Here is a 25,830-nt window from a genome sequence, read left to right as displayed (position 1 = left end):
AGTAATAATTTTTTCATACTAGTCCATACAGATAAATTGTAAACAAGTTAATTGGAAGTTTCAAAGTGATGTCCTCATCTCTTGAAAGTGAAAATGCTGCTAATGATGGGAGTAATAAGGTAAATACAAATGACAACGATGTTGCAGAAAAGTTTTTTTGCTCTGAAAATGGGTGTAACCAGGTACTAAAATGTTGCATGTTGAATGTTTAACTAACGTTTTGCTGTAGAGCCAACAATATCATAAATAGTTATTAGTTGAACCAAATAAATAAATAATATTTTTTTATATTATTTAAAACCGAACAACAATAATAAAATATTAATTAAGTCAAGAAAAACATTAGAAAAAGGTTTCTAGGATTTAACATAGGCTCACTTAAAGCTTAAGAATATATATATACTATAACATACTTTTATAAAAAATAAAACTTTCAATTAACTTTTGAGATATAACTAGTAAAAAAATCCAATACAACCACGAAGAATCTAAAAATTATAAGGCTAATTTTCTTAAAAATTTGAAAAACTCTTATCTCTATCTCCCTCATTCATTATTTTAGCATTTTATCTCAAATTTTTAAGAAATGTTCCTTGCATTACAATGCATAAACAAAAGTCTATTATACTTAAATTTTCAAGTAAACAGACAACTACTCAAATTAAAAAAAAAATCTTATAGAACTGTTAATTATTAAATTGAGAATAAACTGAGATATATTGAGAAAAAAACTGTTGGAGAAGACAGATTTTTAATGAAATACTATTTAGTTTAAGCCTTTTAAACTTTGCCCTTCCATAAGTATCCTATTGAACTCTCAGACTTTGTCCCCTTGTATCTCTAAAACTAAATTTCATTATAAGAAATGGTAAAAAGCAACTGTTAGCAAACTTAAATTCTTTAAAAGTACATCAACATGTAAAAAAGATTTCTTACCTGCCTTTGCCCTTGATTAATAATTGTACTATAGAAAGCTCGTAAACTAAATAAAAATATCAATATTGGTTTTATGTAAAGTAATATTTTTTTTAACCTTTTTTTGTTTATGTTTTAGCCATGGGTTTTGTTCATGCAACGTTTAAATTTTTAAGCCTTCATTAGGACCCTTAAACTATAGGACCACACTAATGAATTTTACTGATAAACTAAATTATTGACAATAAATTGACGAAAAATATGGGAGCAGCATTCATTTAAAAATTTAATTCTGACACATAAAAAAATAATATTCTTTTAAAATTAGTCAATTCATCAGTAAATAAAGTATTAATAGACTTAATTTTTAAAAGAATATGTTCACATTCATATTTTTGCTGCTTGTTTCAATTAACGTTGTTTGCATTTTTTTGTATGTGCTTAACTAAAAAATAGAAAGTTGATGAATTAAAATGATATTGCTGCTTAACAATATTTACTGATTTAAATAAAAACTATCAACTACATGCTTTTTGAGTAGTTTCTATAAAATAATATTTTGATTTTGAACATATTTATGAATACTAACATTTTAACTCAAGTTTTTACTGGTAGTCAAAAAGTGTAAATTGGCCATTTTATTTTTATTTATAATGAAGCTTGATACTAAACTTAAGTAATCTGTTTGAAAAACCGGTAAAACAACAAACTGATTATATTAGAGTTTCCTTTTTTATTACGTTTATTTATTTTTCTGAAAAAGATTAACCTAACTCATTGTAAAATATAATTTATTTGCTAAATATTTTTATTTACAGATAAACATTAGATTGATTGTTGTAGGTTATAAATTACATAAATATTATTACTAAGCACATTTCCAATAGTTCTTATAAATCTTGTAAAGGACTAAAATGTCAAATAAGTTTAAATATAATCTGTTGTAAGGTTGGTGTTTGAAAACAAAAGTGTCCTCCCTAAATTTTAATGGAATAAAACTAATTCTGCATTTTATGACAAGTATTTCTTTTGGATGTAATAAGCTTAGTTTACTTTAGTTGAAGTCCTCTAATCTTAAAATACTATTTTTTTAATATTATATCTTTATTTGAAAATACTGTTAAGCTAGGCGAATAAAGTTTTGTACGATCCATAGGGACACCACTATGCAACTATCAAAAAATATTATATATTTAACCTAATAAGCCATCTAATTCACACTAGTGTACACTTAAAAATTCAATATAAAAATAATTATTAAGATATTTACAAAACTCTTTTTACAACACAAAATTATAAGAAAGTTGTTTAAAGACCCTTTCAATACTATTATTGCAAAGTTAAAGAGAAGTGTGCTTACAAACTAATTAACTGTGAAAAGTTAATTTCAAAAATTTTTCAAATAAGTACATATTCTATTCTGTTGTCTATTCGAAAATGCTTTTAATAGTTATTTAGAAGCTCCAATACATTTAACAAACAATAGTAGTTTATTGAAAAAGTGTTGTCTATTAACCTTCTGTGCACATAATAAAAATAATTGGGAACCACTGGTTAGGTTATTTGGTTTCTTAATGTACTTTTTTAAAATGTTAATGATATTTAATTTGTGTTTAATGTTTTTTCTTATTTTAGGTGGTGTACGTCAAATTTCTGATCCTTCTTTTCTAAAATACATTTAATATAAATTTGAAATTTTCAGATTAAGAGCTTAAAAAGGTTCATCTTACTTTTAAGGAGTTGATCTTAATTGTAGAGTTTTATATTGGCTGTAAAAAACTAACACCACTTAAAAAATTTCTAAAAAACTTTTAAAATTTAAGCAATCAAAGTAGTGGGTTCAATATGTTCTTAATAATAGGTGCAAACCCGAAAACAGGGAAAAGCAGTTTCACAAAAAATCTATTATCTTAATTTTCTTATTTTTTTACAGTAAGTCCATTACTAATACTAAAACTTTTTTTTGTTTATTTTTTATATAAAATTTTTACTTTTAATTGTTAAAAAATTTTTCCGACAGAATTTTCTAAATATATCAAGGAACACTCCTGAAAATTTGAGGTAGTTATCTCAAAAAACGTAGGAGAAGAGATTTTTAGTGAAATAGTCTATTTTTGCCGTTTTAGTTTGCGCCTCCCATAAGGAACTTATTGTTGCCTCCAACTTTGACCGGCTATATCTCAAAAATTATTTTGAATTTTTTAAATCTGTAAAACCATTTTGTAGCTTAGTAAAAACTTTATAAAATAAGATCAACAACCAAAAAAGGGTGTTCACCCCCCTATGCACTTAATTCTGTGCTCACAAGATTCTAAAAATTTAAAATGTTATAAAAAAATAAATTGTATACATACTTGAGGGTCTCAATATATAAAACTGTTTAGAAACACTTGAAATATTTTTATTTCTAACTTTTTATGCACAGCTGCACAACGGGAGAACGATTGCTCTATAAATATCTATAATAACCTTTTCAAAATCAAATAAATTTTTAAAATGATTAAAATTACTAACATTCTATAAAGCTATTAGTAACCTATAGATATTTTCAATAAGAGCCAGTGTAAATTGCATCCCCTTATGGCCTTGAATTGTTTTAGATATTAAAAAAAAAATGATATAATAACAGTAATCTAGTATTTCAACATAATTTTTGTATTGTAGTTTCAAAATAATAATTTAGCTTAAAATATAAAGATTCTATAAACACTACTTTAGCTTGATAGTAATTATAAAGTTTAAAATTCAAAAAACAGTTATTTTTACTTATTTGACTGAGGATATAATTTGAAATTTTATATCATAGTAAAATTTTCTAGCAAAACTACAGTGTAACTATGTCCTATGGAAAATGTTAAAAAAATACACCCTAATCGAAAATGCATTTGGTAATAGTTATTAAAAGTTCTGTAAATTCATAAGGAAAAAAAAAAAGATAGTTTTTTAAGTAAAAAGTTCACTGACATAAACACATAAAATTTATTTCTCTAAAAAAAACTAAAAGCAGCTTTAAATAAAGCGTATATTAAGGACTATTTTAAGTTTATTGCCATTTTTTTGGTCACTTGATATTATTTTATACAAAATGTCATACTTCTATTATAATTATTACATAATATAAGCATTTTGTTTTAAATCAGGGTTTCCCAAAGTGGGGCATGACAGATATTCAGGGGGCCACGAGCAGTAAAGAAGCCACAGGGGGCCACAAGGTCATAATTTTAAATTTACACTAGATATTCTTGAGTTGCAGATGAAGAGCAAAAAGAAAAGGTTTTTAGTGTTTTTTATCGTAGTTTATGAGTAATTTGTTGAAGGGGGCCCAAGGCTTTTTCAATTTCTTTAAAGGGGGCCATTTGCAAAAAAGTTTGGGAACCCTGTTTTAAATAATAAAGTTTTTGCTCATTTAATATAACTAAATATAAATTTTTTAATCTAAAATATTTAAATTTAACTTTGAATTTTTTTTTACACCAGAAGTATTCCAAATTTAATTGTAAAGTAGTTAACTTGACAAGATGAATGTCACAAATTATAGCCAGTAATTAAATTGTCAACTTAATTAATTAATAACTAATTATATTGTTTTCATAAAATTATTTGATCATTTTAAATGTTTAACAAAATCAGTGTAGTTTTTGTATTTAGCCTTTAATGATAACCATGAAATATATTTATTAGTTTTAAATAGTTGCCATGTATACATTAGGGTGCAGTGCATCTGCTGCACCACAAAAATAAAAATAAGTTTAACTTTTTGTGCATGGTAAATTAAAACAACATAAAAATAAAGTTTTTTAGCTTTTACCGTCACGCTATTTACATTTTTTTAAAAACAACCCATGTGTAAATTTTGTGGGACCTTGAAAATTCGACCTTTGAGTTTTTGGCTGAGTTTTTCTACATGTAACAATCATCTCAAAAACATGTTCTACAAGTTTTTAGACGATTTAAAGAAATTTTCATGGATGAATTTCTTGACTTTCTAAAAAACTAAAAATTATAAAAAGGTTAAAGTAATCTCTAAATATTCTCAAATTCAGCAAAAAACTTGAAGTCGAATTTTATTTATTTTATGTACTAAATTATAAACAAAAAATGTTAATAGTTAAAACAATGAAAAAAAATCTCAAGTATTAAATTTATATTTCTAAAAAAACTTTAATTGTACTTTTAATTTTAAAACAAGTTTGTAAGTGTTTTTTTTACTTTTGTAAAGACAAGTTTGTAAGTGTCATTTACTTTTGTTTTGGGTTTCCTAAAGTGGATGAAAACTATTGTGGTATAACTAGTTTTCCATTCAAAGTGAAAGGGTCCCTTATGATTGGAACTACAACATTAGTAATAAGTTTATTGTTAAGTAGTTTATTGAACTACTGTTTAAAAAAAAACATTAATTTCAAATATTAATAAATATTTGCTTTAGTGAAAAATAAGTGTTTAGATCAGGGGGCCCTACACTAATTTTAATAATCGCCTACTTGGAAGTAGTTAAAAAATAATCACTCACTTATTAGATATTGTCCTTTTACTAGTTAATTATTCATTCACTTATTGTCCCCTTACTATTTTCTCCCCCTGATAGCCAAAATTTCCCATATGGCCGTTTCTATTACTTTGGAAAACCCTTAACTAGATTATGAAATTATAGAGCAGGGGTTAGCACTCTTTTATAAATAAAATCCCAACTTTTCTATTAAGAGTTTCTTGTGGACCTCACTCTGTAGAAAATGCAAACCTTAATACCTTAAAATAATAGTAGTATTCAATACAAAAATACTATTTATAACCTTATAAATGAGAAAGTAAACATTAATAAAGCACTAGCAAAAGCTAGTAATTAAATTAAGAGCAGTTTATATTTTAATTATTGCTATAAAAGGGTTAGATTTACCTGGGGTAAAGTTTAGAAACATGAAAAGGCAAGCATATACTTCCAGTCTTGTTTTTAGCAACTTCAAAGTTTTTTAGGTGTTATTTTAATTTATATAAGTGCAACTACTTTTTTACCTTTTACAGGGTTGCCAAAAAACCTGGAATTTGACAAATTAGGCTATAAAACCTTGAAAAACCTGGAATTTGAGAAACTTTGAACAAAAATCACTAAAAAACCTGTAATTTTGAACAAAAATAAATTTCAGACAATTTTTACATGCTAAGTAGTAAAATTTCAATTTGACACAAAAAATTTATTATAAAGTGAAAAGTTTTTTGTCATCACTAAATTTTTTTATTAAAAAACACATCCAAAATAGCTTAACAGTATCTTTTTAATGTTGTTATACAACTTAGTACAGTTAAAACAGTTTTAACTTAAAATGTTTACTTTTAAGAACCTGGAAGAAATTCAGAAAACCTTGAAGAAATTTCTCAAAAAATTTGGCAACCCTGCTTTTAACTTGGCTAGCTTTTTGATTTTTTTTCAATTTGTTACTCTGATAGTCTTAATATTGTTTTTTTTTATTTCCCTAAAGATAATTAAAGAAGTTATTTTTTATAACTCAAAGTTAATTTTGGACAAAAATATGGATTCTATGTATTTTTTATGGACGTTTTGTTTATTCAGCAATTAAATACAATATTAAAGTATGTGTGAATTAAGCTATTTTTAGCTAACTTTATTTAAATTTTTTTAGACCTTCACATCAAAAGATCGTTTGGTTGCACATGAAACAAAGCATCAGATGACTTTAAAACTCGGAGTTAAAGGAGCTAACTATCTTTCTGAAGCTCTTACTGTTGGTAAGTGATAAGTGTTTTCTTTTAAAAATTTCTATTTGAAAATATTTTCAATTTTAATGAATTATTGTTATTTCTTAACATTCCAATATGTATTTTATATTTTTAGGGTTTTTCAATATAAATATTTTTTAAGTTTAGTTGATCATTTGCTTAACAAGTATACTAAATGTTTTTATGAATATTTTTAAGGTTTAATCTTTTTTTTTTTTAAGTTTAGTTGAAATTTTTTTTGTACAGTTTTTATTAGGTTTTTAAATACTATTTTATATTTGTACAAAATTCAAATTACTTATTTAAATTTAAAGACGTGGAAATGGTATTAAAAATACATTGACATTAATGTTAAAGCTTTAAGTACACACTATAAATCGATTTAGAAAAAAGTTTCCAATATAATCATATAGACTGCCCTTTTTTCATTGTAAATTTTTTTGTAATGTTAAAAGTACAAAAAAAAATCTACATTGTGGTTTTTTGAGCTGGAATTCTCATATTCAAGAAATATCCCTTTGATAATTTATAAATAAAAGAATTTGTTTAAAAATTAAAACTCAAAGGTTGTATATTATTTTTTTTAATCAGAATTTTTAAATACTGTTTCGGGTAAATTATTAAAATTTTAGCAAGGGACTAATTGTAAAATTCAAAAATGATTGGTTAAAAAGCAAAAAAGAAGGCGTATTCGTTGTAGAATACTAACTGACTTTGATTGCTTATACCTGTAAAAATTATATTGTAAGTTAAGGGATAAAAAGTCTTTGGCTTGGTTTTTGTAAAACAAAATATTATAGGTCGTCTATCTAAGCTAAAAAGTAGTAATTATTTTGGTTATCTTTAAAGCTGAGATGTTGTGCTATCTATCAATAAGCACTAGAATGCACCGCTCCACCATAAAAACAGTCCATGTGACTATTTTGTCCTTATTAGGACTCATAAAGCATTTGGCTTCACCCACAAACAAAAGCTTCAGTTCAAAAGTAGTGAAGCGAGTTTGGTTTTGACTGGTACAACAGTTCATCATAATTAATTCTTACTGATGAGTCCTACAAGTACAAAACCAGGTCGAAAATCGCTTTATGGACTTTTATCGATGGTCAAGCGGTTCAGTCTAGTACTTATCTAAGCTTACAGGAATAAATTTTCAGAACTAATAGTTTTTGGGTTAGAAAAAGAAATTGAGATTTAAACATGTTTATATTTAATATTATTACACGTAAATTTGTTAAAAAGGTAAAAAATTTTTGTTCATTGTTTGTCAACAAAATTATCTCAAAACAACTATCTCGGTTGCCACTCACTTAGGCTATTCAGGCTAACTTGAAGTTTTTAAAACACTCATTCAAATTTAAACTGATTTGATTTTAAACGTTTGTTTGAAAAATTCGGCTATTTTTCCTCAATCTCAGGATTGTTTTTATCACACTAAAATCAACTATTTTTTAAGAGATTTTTTGTTGTTATTATGATGTTTTTATGTATTAGAACTTGATTAATCATTTGAACTTTTTTTTTGACTCATTCTAACAATTTAACTTTTTGTCATAAACTCACATAGTCTTCAGCTAGTTTTTGTCATTCAGGCTATATTTTTGCTTCAAAGAGTGGCAACCTTTAACTATGTTTTATATCTATATAGCCTATTATTTATCCTGCATTCAGTTACATTTATAACAATTGAAGGACATAAGGAAGTTTTTTTTTTCAACTTTTTTATCTACATCTAACAATGTAAATTTAATTTTAGCCTTCATATAATTATATAGCTTAAAAAAGTCTGAAGTTTTTTCAAAAGATCAAATATAGAGACGTAAAAGATTTTAAATATCAAAACTAAAGAAAAAAAGAAAGAAGTAAGACTATTTATTAAAAGTCTCTTGTCTTTCAGCGAAAGCAATCTTAAATTCTTCACATTTTTAAAAGTAGTTTCAAAAAATAAGTGTATAGGTTGATATTATTAAAAGTGTTTAAAACTTCGTGAAATTAATATAAAAAATAAGTTCGATTAGGGATTTCTATAATTTTTTTTTGATGACCATATAAAGCTAAGAAAAAAAAGATTAGTTATGACTTCTGAAATTTTCAAAAAATTGGCAGCACAAAAGGTTCTCTTTATATTTAAAAGAAATATTACCAAATCGACTACACACCAAAAGTAAGTTTTTAAAGTTAATTAAAAGTAATTTATAGTTTATACAAAAAGCATTCATACAAAACCTATTACAACTCCTATAAAACAACTGTTTCAAGATTTCTGAAATCTGCATGACAAATATACCATGTAACTCTAAAATTAGAATACCACTCAAAAGTATTAGTTTTCATAGAATTATTATTGTTATTATTATTACTACATTATCATTTTTATTATTACTGTTTTTGTTACTTGTCACCATATAGTTTTATTTATTATTTTTCGTATTCAACTTATTAGACCAAACTCCAACGCCTACAAGGTTTTTACAATACGGTAATCAAGTTGGACTTTTTGATGAGCTTACTAATCCAAATCCGTTTGATATAGATTTCAAAGCAGCACATAAAGAAGTATAACATTTGAAATTTTTATTGCATACGAAGTTAAACTACAAAAATAGTTATATGTAGATATTTTTTTAGTTAAAGACAGGGTTGCCAAAAAACCTGAAACCCTTGATTTTGACAATTTAGGGAAAAACAACCTAGAAAAATTTATAATTTGAGAAATTTTGAATAAAAAACCTGAATTAAGAACAAAAGTAACTAAAAAACCAGGAATTTTTAACCATTTTTCACGTTAAGTAACGAAATTTCTATTTGATACAAATCATCTATCAAAAAATAAAATAAAATTTGTATCATTTAATTTTTTCATTAAAAAACGCATTTAAAGTAGCTTTACAGATCTTTTAATTCTTATTATTAAAAATTCAAAAAAAATTTAAAATTTAAGTTTGAAATTTTTACCAAAAATGGACCAAAAAACTTGTTTTTTAAAAACCTGGAAGATAACCAGAAAATCTGGAAGAAATTGACAAAAAAACTTTAGAAATTTTTAAAGAAAAAAATTAACAGTGAATTTTGATAGTTGTTAATAAATTATAAATTTAAAACATCTAAAAATCAATTTAAAAAAAATTGCCTAATATGTTTGGATTTTACGACAGAATCCAGTTTTAGAATAGTTTTAATTTACTTTGTCAACAATACTGTTTTTTCAGGGGTCAAAAGCAAGAAGAGCAAATCAAACGTTTAGTCAAATTTCATCCCTAAATGCAAATAAGGTAAGTAACTACTGTAAGAAATAATTGTTAATAAAACTAACATTTGATTTTCGAGTCTGTTTTTACTTAATGTTATTTTACTTCAATAATAATCAGATTTTATAAATTACTAAATTTATGTAAGTTAATATCAAAAGTTAAATTATAAATTTTTACACTAAAGTTTCAAATTTTTTTTTTCACTTTTTCAACGCTAAAATCTTAAAATACATACTAGGTGTTAGTATTACAGCTACAGGGTTGCCACTTTACCTGGAAACCTGGAAAAACCTGGAATTCGACAATTTAGGCAAAAATAACTTGGAAAAACCTGGATTTTGAGAAATTTTGATAAAAACCTGGAAAAACCTGAAATTTTGATCAAAAAACCTGGAAAAACCTGGAATTTAAAATAATTTTAACATTTTCAGTATTAAAATTTCAATTTGACACAAAAAATCTACCATATAAATAAGATTTTTTTGTCATCATCAAAAAATTAAAAAAAAGTTTATTAAAAAACACATTTAAAATAACTTTACAGCATCTTTTAAATGTTTTTGTACTATTTAACACAGTTTCTTTTATAGAAATTAACTTAAAACTAAAAATAGACCCAAAAATGTTCACTTTTAAAAACCTGTAAGAAATTTAGAAAACCTGGACAAATTTTAAAAAAAACGAGTGGCAACCCTGTAACTACTTATATTTATTATATACTGAAATGATGAAGCTAAAACTAAATGTATCTGTTTATTGCATTTTAAGATAACAATTTTATTTTGTACATTTTTAGCCAATGCACATGTTAGCACTATCCCCAGTCACTGGAGGTCTTACTCCAACTAACTTTTTTATGCCTCCTTCTCTAATTCCTTCACCTCAACCATTACAAGCACTACAAGCTGCACATGCTGGTTTCAGTGGCGGTAACTCGCCCATGACCATTCCAACCAATCATTTATTGAGTCCAACGTTGATGCCATATCCTGGTTAGTAATTTTTGCAACTTTCGATTATCTTGTAACTATTCACAAATAAGTTAAGTCTATTGTTATGAATGCAATATTTGATTCATGATTACTCAAAGTTGCTAAAAAAAAATTTAAAAGTTTTGAAAAAAAAAATTATATATTTTATTTCAATTTACATGAAGTGTAGTCAATCTTTTTTTTTAAACATTTTTATACTATTTAATTCTTTAGTATTTATTTTTTATATTTATCTTTTGATATAGATTTATAATAACTTAATACTTTTGCACCTAGTTTAACTAACATTATTATTTTTTAAAACTCCGAAGTCCACTAAAGTATGTACACATTTTTAAATATAAGTTTTAAAGATCTTAGTATAAAGCTTAAGAATACTCATCAAATTTATATATAAGCATACTATAAAGAGTGAAAAGCATATTGACAAATTTACTATGTGATAGTTAAGTTTTTACTTATTCTTAATTTGATATATATAAATAAAATGAATTACCGAGCATAAAAGTACTGTACAAGTATGTTTAAGTTATGGAATAATTAAAATGTGTAATAGTTTTTTTTTGCACTAGGGATTAGTAAAAATACTAGTTAATTGTAGGTAATTAATTATAAGCTGTGCTGGAGTGGTCGGTATTTTATTTTGTACTTGACATTAGCAACTCTTAAAAATAATTTTTCTCACAGTTTTACATGAGACGTCATTTTTAACACGATGTCGTTTTCAATAAAGTATAAGTAAAAAGTTTTCGTATTTGTAGATTAAGATTTATTGGTGTGTAGTTAAGGTTTATGGCTTTTAGAACATAGTTAAACAGTGTAAAGTTAGTGGGCTCAATTTCATGGCTGTTACCCGTGTAAAACATTAATCTCGTACAATGATAACACTAAGTGCGAATCTGATAGCTACTCACTAAATCCAGCATTTTTATTTAAAGACTTTAACTCTATTAAAAGTTTAAAGTCAAAATTATTGTTAAATTTTAAGAGAATAGTTTTTAATTAGTAAAAGTTGTTCTTTCCCATTATTACAAGATTCGTATAAGTTTAAAAAAAAGATAAATTACAAGTATAATTTATTAAAAACTAAACTACTAGTTTGTTTTTTCAGTAGTTTGATTAATAGTATATGGTGTTACATTTTTTTTTCTCAACAGGATTAATTTCGGTGATGTCTGATAGCCAAAGGGCTGCTGCGGTAAGTCAATTTTTTTCAGCTCGAAGTTAAGCACTAAAAACTTAATAATTTAATATCTAAATTATTTTCTGATACTTTCAATTAATTAAAGACAACATCTTAAATTTTTTTTTAAACAAGTAATTAATCGAAAAAGTCTTATTATAATGAATCGATAAAGTTAATCTAAAAATAAACTGAAATATTACTCAAAAAACCCCATGATCAGTTTTCTAAAAGCAGCGAGAAATATGTACAAAAATGAAAACTTAAAACAAGCTGTTAGTGTTTGATATCGCAATAGAGGAAAGCATAGGGGACATAATTCACAGGGTTTTACATATTAAATAATATTTATATTAAATGTGAGTATAGTGATATACAGAAATGATTGTTTACTTGGTATACGATAAAACTAGCTAAGTTAAAGTGAAAATGTTGTATAAGTACTATTATATAAGAGCTATACATTTTTTTTAGTGTTCTACAGGATCCAAACCCCGGATCTGGCCATAACTTGTTAAGACCTGGATCTAACTAAAATTTTATTAAAAACAAACATTTGTATCCGGTCTGGGCTGGATTTACATTTGGTAAAGTTGTCCTATTTGGTTCCTATTGGATGTGAATTTAGATAAAAGTCAGCAAAAACCATCCGAAAGTAGGTCGTTAAAAAACTTATAATAATTATATTATTGTGCATAAATAAATTTCCAAAAAATGTTAATTATTTTAAAATAGACAATTCAACTTTTATTTTTTAGGTTCTCAAAAGTCATACGCATAATCAAAAGTTCTATGAATTTTTCACATAAAAAGTTTAACAATATCTTAGTTAACTTTAATCGTGTTTAAAGTTATTTGGAGAAATTGTACGGAAAGTTCATTTTATCCAGTTAAACATAATTTTTGTTTTATAATTATGATCATAAGGGGATCCAACATTTTTCGATGAATGTCAACTAGTGATCTACCGGATCCACTATTTAAGATCCGGCCGGTTCCGGATCTAATATTTCAAATTAAGATCCGGCTGGTTCTGCATTAATTTTTTTAATTTAAGATCCGGTCTGATCCGCATCCTAATTATTTTAAGTTTTATGCAGTTTCGATAAACAACAAACTTAGAAATTTAATTATTATTTATAGAACCATTAATTAGTAAAAACTGTTTAATATAAATATTTTGTTAAAAAACACAATGTTATTGTCTAAATGTTTTATATGAACACTAGGAAAAAGAACGTTGTAAAAAAACAAAAAAAAAATTACCTATACGAAATCTCAATTTAAATGTTAAATATCAAGCTAATTATACGACTAGTTTTGAATTTTGTACTTGTATGACTTAAAAGTAAACTAAATTAAATGTTACAATGCTTTAAAAAAATAACGAACTTTTTTTTAATGATAGGCTTCACATTAGACTTTTACTTACAATAACTTCTTTAGAAACTGTTTATATATACAAAAGTAAGTATTTTAGTAATTAACATTATTCATATCAATGCAATAAGCTACAAAGAAACCTATTCTTGTTTTTCAAGTTGTAATGACGAAATAAAAGTTTTTCGCCGGTTTTTGGTAGCAATCGATTCCGCTTTTGTTCGTATAAGTTACCAGCTTCTGAATTAACCTTTCAGAATAAACATAAGATGGTGGTGCCGAAAGATATCTTCTTGCAAACCTGGCAAGATGTGTGTATTTTTTTCTTGTTTGAGTTTTACCAAAACAAGTTTTCAGCTTATTTTACTTCTTCAGCAGATATATTTTCTTCTGCCAAAAAAGCCTTAATTTCTGTCTCAATTTCCTGATCAACTGAATCTTATTGCTCACTTTCGTGAATCTTTGCACTTCTTTCCGATTTAAATGTAGAATAGAACGACAATTTTTTTAAACATCATTTGTAGGTATTTAAGCTTTAGGTTTATTAGATAGTACTAGAGGAACTTGACCACTTTGACCAGTCTCACGACAACTATAATTTTTTACTTGTGATTTTAGTACCCTTACAGCCTTTTGTTTAAGATTAGCAGGGAAAAAGTCAAGTCGATAACGTGGATCATATCAATAGCTGTTGTGTGTAAAACAATTTGTTATTATGAAGGTTTATTCGTGTCCTGTTATTAGTATTATAGAGCATTCTTTCGAAAGCTTCTATATTTTCTGCCAAGGTTGTAGAACTACTTTGATCTAGACCTGGTGGACTATTAGCTTTAATATTAAAAATCTTTTAGTACTGCTGCATGCAGGATTACACTTGACAGCAATTCGTTTTTCTACTACTTTTCTGCGTTACTATATAAAAAGGTTCGAGCAGTATATTAAGGAGGCTAACAAGTTTCCATTCATCAGCTGTAAGAATATTTTCTGGTTTAAATTAGTTGTTAACCACGTAGTTCTGGAAACTTAATTTTTATTTTTATAATTTTTTCAGCATTAGGTAGGTTGAGTTCCACCTTGTATCAACATCTTGCACAAGTAACAAGGCTTTTTGCATTGACACTGATGAAACTAAATTGACCTGGATTTTTTTTAATTTTTCGCACGCTGTAGAAGAATGCTTAAGTGGCCAGTATTTTGACGGGCCTTGGCTATTAAACACTTATGTTACTTTCTGAAAACAGTGAATCTTTAATTATCAGTTGAAGCGTGCGAATAAAACAGGGTGCTAAAGAGTATTCTAACATCAACACCCAGACTTCATGTTCAATGCATCGTTGCGCAGAAAAACGTGAATATGATTCATATTAATACCCCAATTTTCAAGCATTTCCTTTATGTTTTCACAAATATTAAAGCCAGTGTGAGAACCTTCTATGTCCTTACAGTGCAAAGCTCGGTGTTTGTACTCAAAGCTTTTATTTAACCAATGCGCCGTTAAAGAAAGATATAATTTCATTGTCTTCGAATATGAACATTTGTCACTTGTAAATGACAAAAAAGAAATTTCTGATAACTCAGCTTGTACTTTTATCTTCAAACTTACATAAGTCTGAGGAATCATTGTATCAGTGAAAAGTTTAGTGCTCGGAATCAAGTAACCTGGCTCTAAAGCAGCCAACAGGTCTATGGAACCTTGATTGCTAGTAATTAAAATGATTGGTTATCCATAGCTATCATGTTCATAATCTTTAAATGAAGTTTGATTACGTTTCGATCGTTTATTTTCCATTGTTTAACAGTGCGAAAATTCTCAATACTAGCTTGGTTCATTGCTGTTAGCTTCTTTTGTTTTCGAGTTGGGGACGAACTATCGCTGACTGCTTTATTGGATAATGATGATGATTTTCTAGCCTCTGAAATTTATCTTTGATGTTTTAAGTTCAAATTCTTTAGTAAAAAAGAAGTGCTGTAAAAATTAGCATTACATCTTCTAATGAATTTTTTTACAAAGACTGCAAATTGCATAACAAGCGTTTTACGTTGAAAATTTTACGTTGAATCAATTACGTTGAAAAATTTCTAGGCAATTGAAAGCTTATTAGACATAACAATTAAAAAAATTAAAGAGTTTATATAAAAAACAAAAAGACATTTTGATACTATGTTATAAATAAAAAATACAATTTATAACATTTTTATACCCTTACTGTTATCTAGAAAGTATACCCCCTAAAACAAAAGAATTAAATTAACACCAGGTTAAAAATCGCTGATTTAGATTAAATAGTTCAAAAATGTACTTTAAGATATTGTTCTATTAACTATATAAATTAAACATAGCGTAAACAAACTGAAACTTAATTGTAAATTTGTAGGCGATGTTTGCTGCAAATGTTTCGGTTGCAACTTCACCTACAGTTGCTATTAATAATCCCTTTCTTAACAACCAACTTGGTAGTTATACTACTGCGAATCCGGTGGATAACGAAAATGAAAAACAAAACAACAATCAAGCAACCACTACAGTCAGCAACAAAATAATTAAAAATGTTATTTTCAATTGTTTTTTAGTTATTTATAAATATAAAAATCTTATTTTACAAAGATATGTAAAATAATTATAAAAATACTTAATGCCGTTAATTTGATAAATTGAAAATGTTCAAAATTGTTGTTATTATATTCTATCAAGCAAGTTGTTTTATATAAAAATTTACTAACAAATCATAGTTAGCATAAAAAAATGTATAGTTTTCATTTTAACATTGATAGTTTTTTTAATACACAACAAGAATACTGTACAATAACACTCTTTTTTTTTTAAATTGTCTAAACTCCTTACAATATCTGCTCTTGCCTTTACCTATGTCATCTAAACTTTGCTTTAAGAATCCTTCACAATAAGAAGTTCTTATAAAATTTTAAGTTTAGATTGTTGCAGAATTTTTAAATGAAAAATATATTAAAACTTTAATTGATGTTAAGGCCATAGGGGGGGGGGGGTCCAACATTTTTTTTTATTAAAATTAACTTTGGCTTTTATATGAAAGCTTAAAGTACAAACTATAAGCCAGTTTTTATAGAATTCAAAAATATCATTTAAATTTTGAGATATTTAACTTTTTGTAAAAATTTTCCAATATAAACGTATGGACCGTAAATTTTTCGGGGTCAATTTTCTCGGAAATTTTAAAATTCACTAAAAACCTATCTTCTCCTTAATTTTTTGACCTAGAGACTTCAAATTTTCAGGAAATGTTCCTTTTAATATTTTGAAGAATCTGAATGTTGGAATTTTTGAAATTTTGAAAAATAAAAATTTCATCCACAAAAAACTAAAAAAAAGGGTATTTTTTTGACAATAATTTTTTTTTTACTCAAAGCTAAAAAAATTCCTACAATCGATCTCTTTAAAGTTTAATGATATACATTCTGTAAAAATTTGAGAAAGATTACTCAAAAAATGAAGGAGGAGATAGATTTTTAGTGAAATAGTCTTTTTTCGCATTTTTAGTTTTCGCCTTCCATAAGGAACCTATTGAACGCCCTTTCTTTGATCGCTTATATCTCAAAAGTTACTTTGAGTTTTTTTAAGCGGTTAAAAGTGTCTGATAGCTCAGATTAAATTCTACAAAATAAGATCAAGTTGTAAAAAACAAAGTGGACCCCCCCTATGGCCTTAAATTTAACATTTAAGTAGTAAAGATTTCAAATCAAACATTAAAAACAATATTTAAGCGTTTTTAAATAAAATTTGTTTAAAATGGGATGTTATATTTTTCAAGATTGCTATTCATTTAGTCTTACTTGAGCTATTTTAAATTAATTTTACTCAGACTAGTTTGATATTTTTTGAATTCTTTGTGAAAACTTAACATATATTTTACTTAAAATTTATAGTATTTTTAAGCAATGTTCTATATTTAATAGAGTTTATAATACAAAAATTTCTTTTTGATTGTTGTTGTTAAGCATTATGAGCAATATGTTTAAGTAATAACAAGATATTTTTTTTAACAGAATGAGACTACAATAACGGAAACAACTAATAATTTGCCTACGAGAGAGGAAAGATCTGTATCTGCTGTTACTACATCTTCAATTACTAGTGATTATCACAAGCAAAAAGACAATCTGCCTCGTACTTATAACAACTCTTGCAGCCCTTCATCGTTAGATTTTTAATTAATTAACAGTTCTAGTTGTATAAGTATCATGTTAATATAATAGTAACAGAGTTGCCAAAAAAACCTTGAATCCTGGAAAAAAAAAATCCTATCAAAATCCACCCGCGTTCAAAATCCACCCGATCAAAATCCACCCGATCAAAATCCACCCGCTTTCAAAATCCACCCGATCAAAATCCACCCGAGTCAAAATCCACCCGATCAAAATCCACCCGAGTCAAAATCCACCCGATCAAAATCCACCCGAGTCAAAATCTACCCGATCAAAATCAAACCGAGTCAAAATCCACCCGATCAAAATCAACCCGGTTCAAAATCCATCCGATCAAAATCCACCCGATCAAAATCCACCCGAGTTAAAATCCACCCGATTAAAATCCACCCGAGTCAAAATCCACCCGATCAAAATCAACCCGACTTTTAATCCACCCGTTTCAAAATCCACCCGATCAAAATCCACCCGGTTCAAAATCCACCCGATCAAAATCAACCCGACTCTAAATCCACCCGTTTCAAAATCCACCCGGTTCAAAATCCACCCGGTTCAAAATCCACCCGATCAAAATCAACCCAAGTCAAAATCCACCCGATCAAAATCCACCCGAGTTAAAATCAACCCGAGTCAAAATCCTACCGACACAAAATCAACCAATGTCAAAATCCAACCGAATCGAAACAAGCACCTTAATTATTTATTTCTTTTTAAATCAAGTATCATTTAAACAAATCTCACCACTCTAAAGTACCAATCTTAAACAAGTTTTATTTTATAAACACTTATAAAATCATGTATTTTTGTCCCTTATAAATTGACCTAAGAATATAAAAACTGTACTACAGATTGAACTTATTTTGTGAAGTTTTTTGAGTTGTTATTTGGTATTTTTGCTTATTATAAGGAATTTTTGACAAAAATATTTATGTTTTTTCGATTACTGAATATTATTTTGAATAGCTACAGCCGGCAAGCAGCTTTTAAAGGAACTGTTGTTTTTGATATAAGTATAACTTTAAGAGCTAATAAAAGTTAAACAACGTCAGGATAAATAAATTAAAGTTTTACTATACAAATATGACTATGTTAAAACTTTTAGAAAACTAAAGGATGTGCCAGAAAAAATAATCTAGTTTTATCTCAATCACAATTACACGACAATCAATTATAATTTATTGTTTCTAGGTATAAAATTTAATAATTTAGAACTTTTAAGAAATTTTTAAACAAATACGTCACACGATATAATTTTTATAAAAACTGAGTATTACAAGTGAAAGCTACCATTTATACTACAAATTAATCCATTTAATTTATGGGTCAGCAAACTGCGGCCCTCGAAGTGTAAATATGTGGCCCTCGAGCATGTAAATTTGGTCCGCTAAACAAAACAAAATTTAAATTGAAATTTTCAAAAAAAGAAAAAGAAATTATAATAGTTTGTTTTTAAGTTCCTGAATATCATTTAAAAACCATTTATTATGCTTAAGCCTTAGATGTGAAAAAAGACAGATAGTAAATCTAGAAGTTTTTCTTTATAGTTTAGACTTTACTTTTCCTTTTAAACAACAAAAGTTTACATACTTGGATAAATTACTTATATAATGATGCAAAGTTTTTTTAATTGGCAATTTTACATGTTTTTAACTTTTAAAAACACGGTGGCTGGGTTGAAGTAACTGTTGTACTTTTTTTGTTTCAAAAAGTTGCAACCCGAAAAACTTTAGATAGATTATTAAGGTATTTAAAGGTTTTAAAAGAAAAACTTACACTATTTAAAAAAGTTATTAAATGTCTTTTTATACCATTTTTAGAAACTATAGTACAAAAATAAAGTTTTGTAAAATTTTTAGAACATACAAATACACACTGTTTTGTGTCATGTCGTATTTATCTATTACTGAAATCTTCAAGATCTTAACGTTTTACATATATTTTAACGTTTTTCAAGATCTTAACGTTTTATGTTTAGTTTAATTTGTCTACTAAACAATTTGTTATAACAATAGTTGTCTTTACCGTTTAAATTCGTTATAACCAATATAAAATTTTGTTTAATTTTAATTAGTGATGTACCGGACCCACAATTTTGGGTCCGGCCGGACCCGGATCCGGACTTTTTTTTCAAATTAGAATCCGGCCGGAACCGGATCCAGACTTTTTTTTCAAATTAGAATCCGGCCGGAACCGGATCCGGACTTTTTTTTCAAATTAGAGTCCGGCCGGAACCGGATCCGGACTTTTTTTTCAAATTAGAATCCGGCCGGATCCGGATATCAGACAAAAATGGCAATATCCGGCCGGACCCGGATAGTGAGTCCGATACATCACTAGTATAAACTAGCCTAAGTCAGAATGAGGTTTTTAAAAACTGAAAAAAAAACTTTAATATAATAATAAGTAGAACAGCTAGCCACAAGGTTTACAAATTTAGGTCTTATTTACAATTAAAAATCTGAAATCAAGTTCTGGAACAAAAACACTAGAAAAATACAAAATATTGAAAACTGGATCAGCTCAAACTCATTCAAAATCTAAAAGAAAACTAGCCTGAGTTTTTATAAAAAACTAAACTAGCCTGAGGCAGTCCAAGATTTTCTTAATTCCCAAAAATTTTCAAACCAGCAGGGTTGCCACTGTTTAAGTCAATAGAACTAGCTAGAGTGAGTATAAACAAGCCTGAGTCAGAATGAGGTTTTTAAAAACTGAATAAATTACTTTAATCTAATAATCAGTAGAACAGCTAGCAAAGGTTGACAATTCGGTAGTAAAGTTGTGGACTTATGGTGGTACACTTAACTTATTAGTACAACCCATCATGATTAAATCCTACCTTATTTAATTAATATCTAACAAATACTAAATTCTAACTGACACTACTTTCTATAATCAGACACGACAGTTTTGAGTGATGAATCTTTTATATAAAACACAACAAGAAATACTAGCATATACAAAATTATTAATTACTTTGGTAACACTTTAAAAACTGGAAGCTATTTAAATCTATATCAAAAGACTTAAAACAACAAACTAAAAATTAAATAAAACTTTTAGTAAACAAGAAACTGTAACATTTTTAGTAAACTATTAAACTTTAAACCTGGCTTAAATATTTAAACAATTAAACACCAGTTGAAATATTCACTTTTAAAACAAAACACTACTTACAATAAGTATTCACAAAAAAGTTAAAGATATTTTTTTGCTTCAAGCTGCACACTAAACTAAATAACTGCTTACATATAAACTGCCTGTCATGTTCTGATGTTTTGTTGCATCAGTATTTAGTTTGAAACATTTTGTCATATGATTCTCATTTGCTCGTACATTCAACGTATTAACTCTAAATATTCTCTGAGCACAACTTAAAACAATAAATAATGCAAGTATTCATTCCAAAGCTTTTAATTTTACAAGATATGTAAAGAGTTGCATTTATGAAATGTGTATTTCATAGTTCAAATGTAAACAAATGTAAATTAGTCTTGGTACAGAATGAGCCAATCACGGTAGGTGTTTAATTTTAACTGACGAAAATGACTCTTATTAATTTACACAGGGTTTGTTTTTGAAAAAATACTTTTCAGTATGCTCTGTTTTACTAACTAGATCCTTTTCCGGCCGGATCTCTGTTAGGATCCGGCCGGACCCGGATCCGGACTTTTTTTTCAAATTAGAATCCGGCCGGAACCGGACCCGGACTATTTTTTCAAACTAGAGTCCGGCCGGAACCGGATCCGGACTTTTTTTTCAAATTAGAATCCGGCCGGATCCGGATATCAGACAAAAATGGCAATATCCGGCCGGACCCGGACCCGGATAATGAGTCCGGTACATCACTAATTTTAATATTGTTTCATTTTTAATTAAATTACTTAAAATTTCTTAAGTTTTAACAAATGGACTTTTTTTATATGAAGATTATATTTTAAAAAAATAGTGGTAAATAATAACATTTCCATTTCTATGAATTAAAAAATATCAATTAACAATATAACATTGAACAGTAAATAATAATTTATCTTACTTAATTACAATTTCTATGCAACTTTATATTTATAAAAAAAACATAAAACGTTTACAACTAATTAATTAAAAACATGCAGTTATAGCTTTTAAATTAAATTGTCGGAAATTAATTCAAGAACATTTATCGCATAAAAATTAAAAGTTTTAGATAAGAAAATTTTAAATTTAAAATTTAAACGTTAACCAAAAGAGATTAAACTTTATAAAACCACTCAATTAATCACTTTCAAAACTGGCCTTAACCTATTAATAAAATTAATAATACGATTGTTTAAGTTGATACAGTCTGGTACAAAAATTCATAAAAATAATTATACTTGAATTTAAACTTTACTACTACAATTCTAAAGTATATAATTTCCCTAGCTCAAGTCTAACTACTAACTTTTTTAGTTGCAATTTACAAGCTATTTGAACAAACTCAATGAATTGTAGAGTCGATATTTGTTTTATGTAAAGGACTTTAGAATTCATTGAAAAATGTTTAGCTTTTTAATTTGTACTATTAGTTAAAAACTAGCAAATTAAGTTGTTATCTAATTAAAAATAACTTATAACTTTAGTTACCTTAGACGAAACAATTTTTAGTTTTTTCAAAAATAGATGGTTTATAAAAAAAACATTTAATAAAATAAAATTCAAATAACACTTTGAAAAAAAGATAATAGCAGCTAAAATTATTGTATAAATTAAAAAAAATAACTAAAAAATATTTGTAACAAAAATTAGATAGAAAACAATAAAATTGTTTTAAAACAGTTATTGATTTCTTACATATTCCTCATTTATATTTTTAGTAAATTAGTTTTCGTATTTTTATATTAAAATTTATGTTCTGTTTTTAAAAATTACTAATAAAAGAAACGTCAATAAATTGTTTACTAAACGACAAATAAAAGCGCTCAAAATATTTGGTCCTAAGTCCTCTTGCACGAACATACCTTAAAGTTATCGAGTCGCACACCAAAAATATCTTTTAACGTCTTTTCCACGTCGAAAACAATAATGTTTAAAATATAATTAATAGGTGATAGTTTTTCCAAATTTAACAAAGGATTTTTATTTTATTATCACGTAGCAATTTTATATAATTCTTTATCTATATTTTTTTTTTTTATAAATACTGTTAGTTAAAATTTTTATATAATAAAATATTGTATGTAATACTATTTTGAAATTTAAGTAAATCACAAAACACAAAACTTTTTACATCAAAAAAAAAAGCTCAACAATTTTAGATTAATATTTTAATTTTCTTTTTGTAACATTTTATTAACATTTTCATAAATTTACATTATTTGGTATTTGATTTTTGTAATTTTCTTTAGTTTAATAAATGTTATTAAAGATTCTTCTAATTTATAAACTCTATAGTTTTGATATTTTAATTTACTATGAGTTATCCTTAGTAAATATTTTTATTTAATTATGATTGACTTTGAGAAATTAAATTAGAAGGAAGTTTAAATGGGTTAAAACTGAGCGTAATTCTTTTTTTATTTTTTATAACTTCTTTTTTTTAAATTAACACCAACACTACTGAACTGGGTTAATTTTGATTGGGTGGATTTTGAACCGGGTTGATTTTGATTGGGTTGATTTTGATCTGGGTTGATTTTGAACTGGGTTGATTTTGATCGGGTGGATTTTGACTCGGATGGATTTCGATCGGGTGGATATTGAACCGGGTTGATTTTGATCGGGTGGATTTTGACTCGGGTGGATTTTGACTCGGGTTGATTTTGATCGGGTTGATTTTAATCGGGTGGATTTTGAACCGGGTTGATTTTGATCGGGTGGATTTTGAACCGGGTTGATTTTGAACGGGTGGATTTTGACTCGGGTGGATTTTGACTCGGGTGGATTTTGATCGGGTGGATTTTGACCCGGGTGGATTTTGATCGGGTGGATTTTGAACCGGGTAGATTTTGATCGGGTGGATTTTGAGCCGGGTGGGTTTTGATCGGGTAGATTTTGACTCGGGTGGATTTTGATCGGGTGGATTTTGATCGGGTGGATTTTGATCGGGTGGATTTTGATCGCGGGTGGATTTTGATTGCGGGTGGATTTTGAACGTGTCCCATTTCAAATATAAGCATTAAAATTTATTTATGCAGTTTATATCAAAATTAGTATTTAAAACTATATATCTGAAGTGTTTTTCAAAGGTTTCATAATGAAAAGCAGTTTTTTAAATGTTTAGTTTTGAAAATTCATAAACATTTTTGAATTGCTTTCGGATATTCTAAAACAATTGCTTTCAGAAATTTCTTATATTTAAAAAAAAAGTTATTTTGTTTGAAATAGTAAATTTGTAATAAAATAACTGGATATGCTTTTTCAATACTTTAGGTCTGGATTAAAAAATAATACATTTATAGATTTATAGAGTAATTTCGTAATAACCTATGAAAGGGTGTTTACAAATTTGTTATTAAAAATAACCAAATAATTTGTGCTTTTTAGATTATAAGTTTTTACGTTTGATGTTTAAGTTCAGTTAAAAGCAACTACTTAAGTTATTTTAAGCTTTTGTTAAAAACGATCGAATTTAATTTTTTAAAATTTATATACTATCTAACTTTTATTGATAACAACAAAGTAAAAATATATTATTCTGTCATTAACAACCTAAAGCTTAAAACTAATTAATTTTTTTTGTATTATATTTATGTAAAAATTATTTTTTTATTAATTTTATCCTTATACAAAGTAATTTTTAATTGAAGTTTATAGTGGTAATTTATTTCACTCGATGATAAATTATTTTATGAAAAATGTTAAAACAAAATAATCAAAATACAAGCAGATTTGTAGTAATTTTTTAAAATTTAACAGGAGTATCAAGTCTTCAACAGGCTTGTCATTGAGCATTCCACCTCATGGATCAGCTCAACTTGCACCTCCACCTACTGTCGTCATCAATAACGAAGACAATGTTGTTACATCCACTATAAATCCTCAATTTCATGTAAGTGTTAATTGCTTTCAAAATTAGTTTAAATTAAAGTTTTCTGGAACTATAAAATATTTTCTTTAAACCTGGTATATGGTTTAACTTAAGGTTGTCGTTTGGTGAGTAGCTTAGCAAGGTCAGAAAGTTTATTGTTATTGGAACATATTCAATAAAAACCAGAAAATATAGATGTCTGTATAAGATTATCAGAATTTCTTTTTAGCCCAGTAATTTTGATCATCAAACTTGTTTTTTCATGCAGCCAATATTTGTTGAAATTAATTAATTAATACACTATTGTAACTTTAGTTGTTTTAAAAAATATCTAAAACTTGAAATGAAAAAATGTGGTTGCTGTTTTTTATTTCTGATATTTAAAAAAGTTTTTAAAGTTAATTCTATTTATACTATTTATTTATTCATCAACTAGTTTATCTTTTGTAACTGGTAAGAAGTACCTTTAAGTACCTTTTTTAAGAAGGCTTGCTTGATTTATTAAAATATTAGGTTAGCTTATTTTCTTATGATTATTTAAACTTATATTTTTGATTAAGTCAATCCTATTTAAGTCATGTGTTAACTTTTTGAAATCTTGATTTTACAGTTATTTTACATTTTTAAGACTCATAGTCTGTTATATAGTATTAAGATTATTACTTTACGGAATAATCAGTTTTAGAAGTTTGATTAGTAGTTTGTAAAGCTTAAATAACTCGAGCTGTCTTATCATAACTTCTTGAATTCAAGATCTAGAATCTATAAAAAAGTAAAATGTTATTATACTTATCAAATTCTTGTGCTAAAACCGTTATGTCGTTTAATAAACAGTAAATAAGTATTTATATTGTAAGGTAAAATACTCTAGTTTCATTTTAATCTAAAGTTTAAAACAAAAATCGTATGGCATGTGAATAAAGTTATATAATCAAGGTGCATATATCATTATCTAACTTCCATCGCTTGTGCACGTGTTACCTCTTAATTAGAATATTTAATAAAATTTGTAAACTTTATATTTTAAACAATTGCAAAATAAAATGTTACTTAAAGTTTTTCAAATGCTCTTATATATTTTGTGACATTTTGTTTTGAGATAGTGTTAATCATTCTTTTTAATCACAATATATCCAGTGCAGAATTTCACTGTAAATACAACTGTGAAGACTAAACGAAAATAAGTTTTAAAGAAACTGTAACAAACTAGAAGTA

At 26.6% G+C, this 25,830-nt stretch overlaps 1 protein-coding gene across 3 annotated transcripts in view; it reads left to right on the top strand.

Annotated features, from left to right (window-relative positions):
- Positions 1-25: 25 nt before the first annotated feature.
- The window catches only part of LOC145835190 (cyclic AMP-dependent transcription factor ATF-7-like), a 42,905-nt gene continuing 17,100 nt past the window's right edge, over positions 26-25,830 (top strand). Inside the window, exons 1-9 of one of the 3 annotated variants that reach the window (XM_082942754.1) lie at positions 26-182; positions 6,552-6,657; positions 9,089-9,201; positions 9,855-9,917; positions 10,693-10,888; positions 12,046-12,086; positions 15,827-15,976; positions 17,472-17,623; positions 24,504-24,636. In XM_082942754.1, coding sequence (XP_082798880.1) covers positions 69-182; positions 6,552-6,657; positions 9,089-9,201; positions 9,855-9,917; positions 10,693-10,888; positions 12,046-12,086; positions 15,827-15,976; positions 17,472-17,623; positions 24,504-24,636 — 1,068 coding nt within the window. In that variant the 5' untranslated portion in view covers positions 26-68. Of the gene's footprint in view, positions 183-6,551; positions 6,658-9,088; positions 9,202-9,854; positions 9,918-10,692; positions 10,889-12,045; positions 12,087-15,826; positions 16,001-17,471; positions 17,624-24,503; positions 24,637-25,830 lie in introns of all 3 variants that reach the window. The other 2 variants (XM_082942755.1, XM_082942753.1) reach the window with 2 other exon arrangements.

This window comes from Thalia democratica, chromosome 4 (genome assembly GCF_965202585.1).
Source record: "Thalia democratica chromosome 4, ktThaDemo2.hap1.1, whole genome shotgun sequence".
NCBI classification, from domain to species: Eukaryota; Metazoa; Chordata; class Thaliacea; order Salpida; family Salpidae; genus Thalia; species Thalia democratica.
Note: the sequence above shows the minus strand (reverse complement) of the source record. Positions and strands in the feature narration are given on the sequence as shown.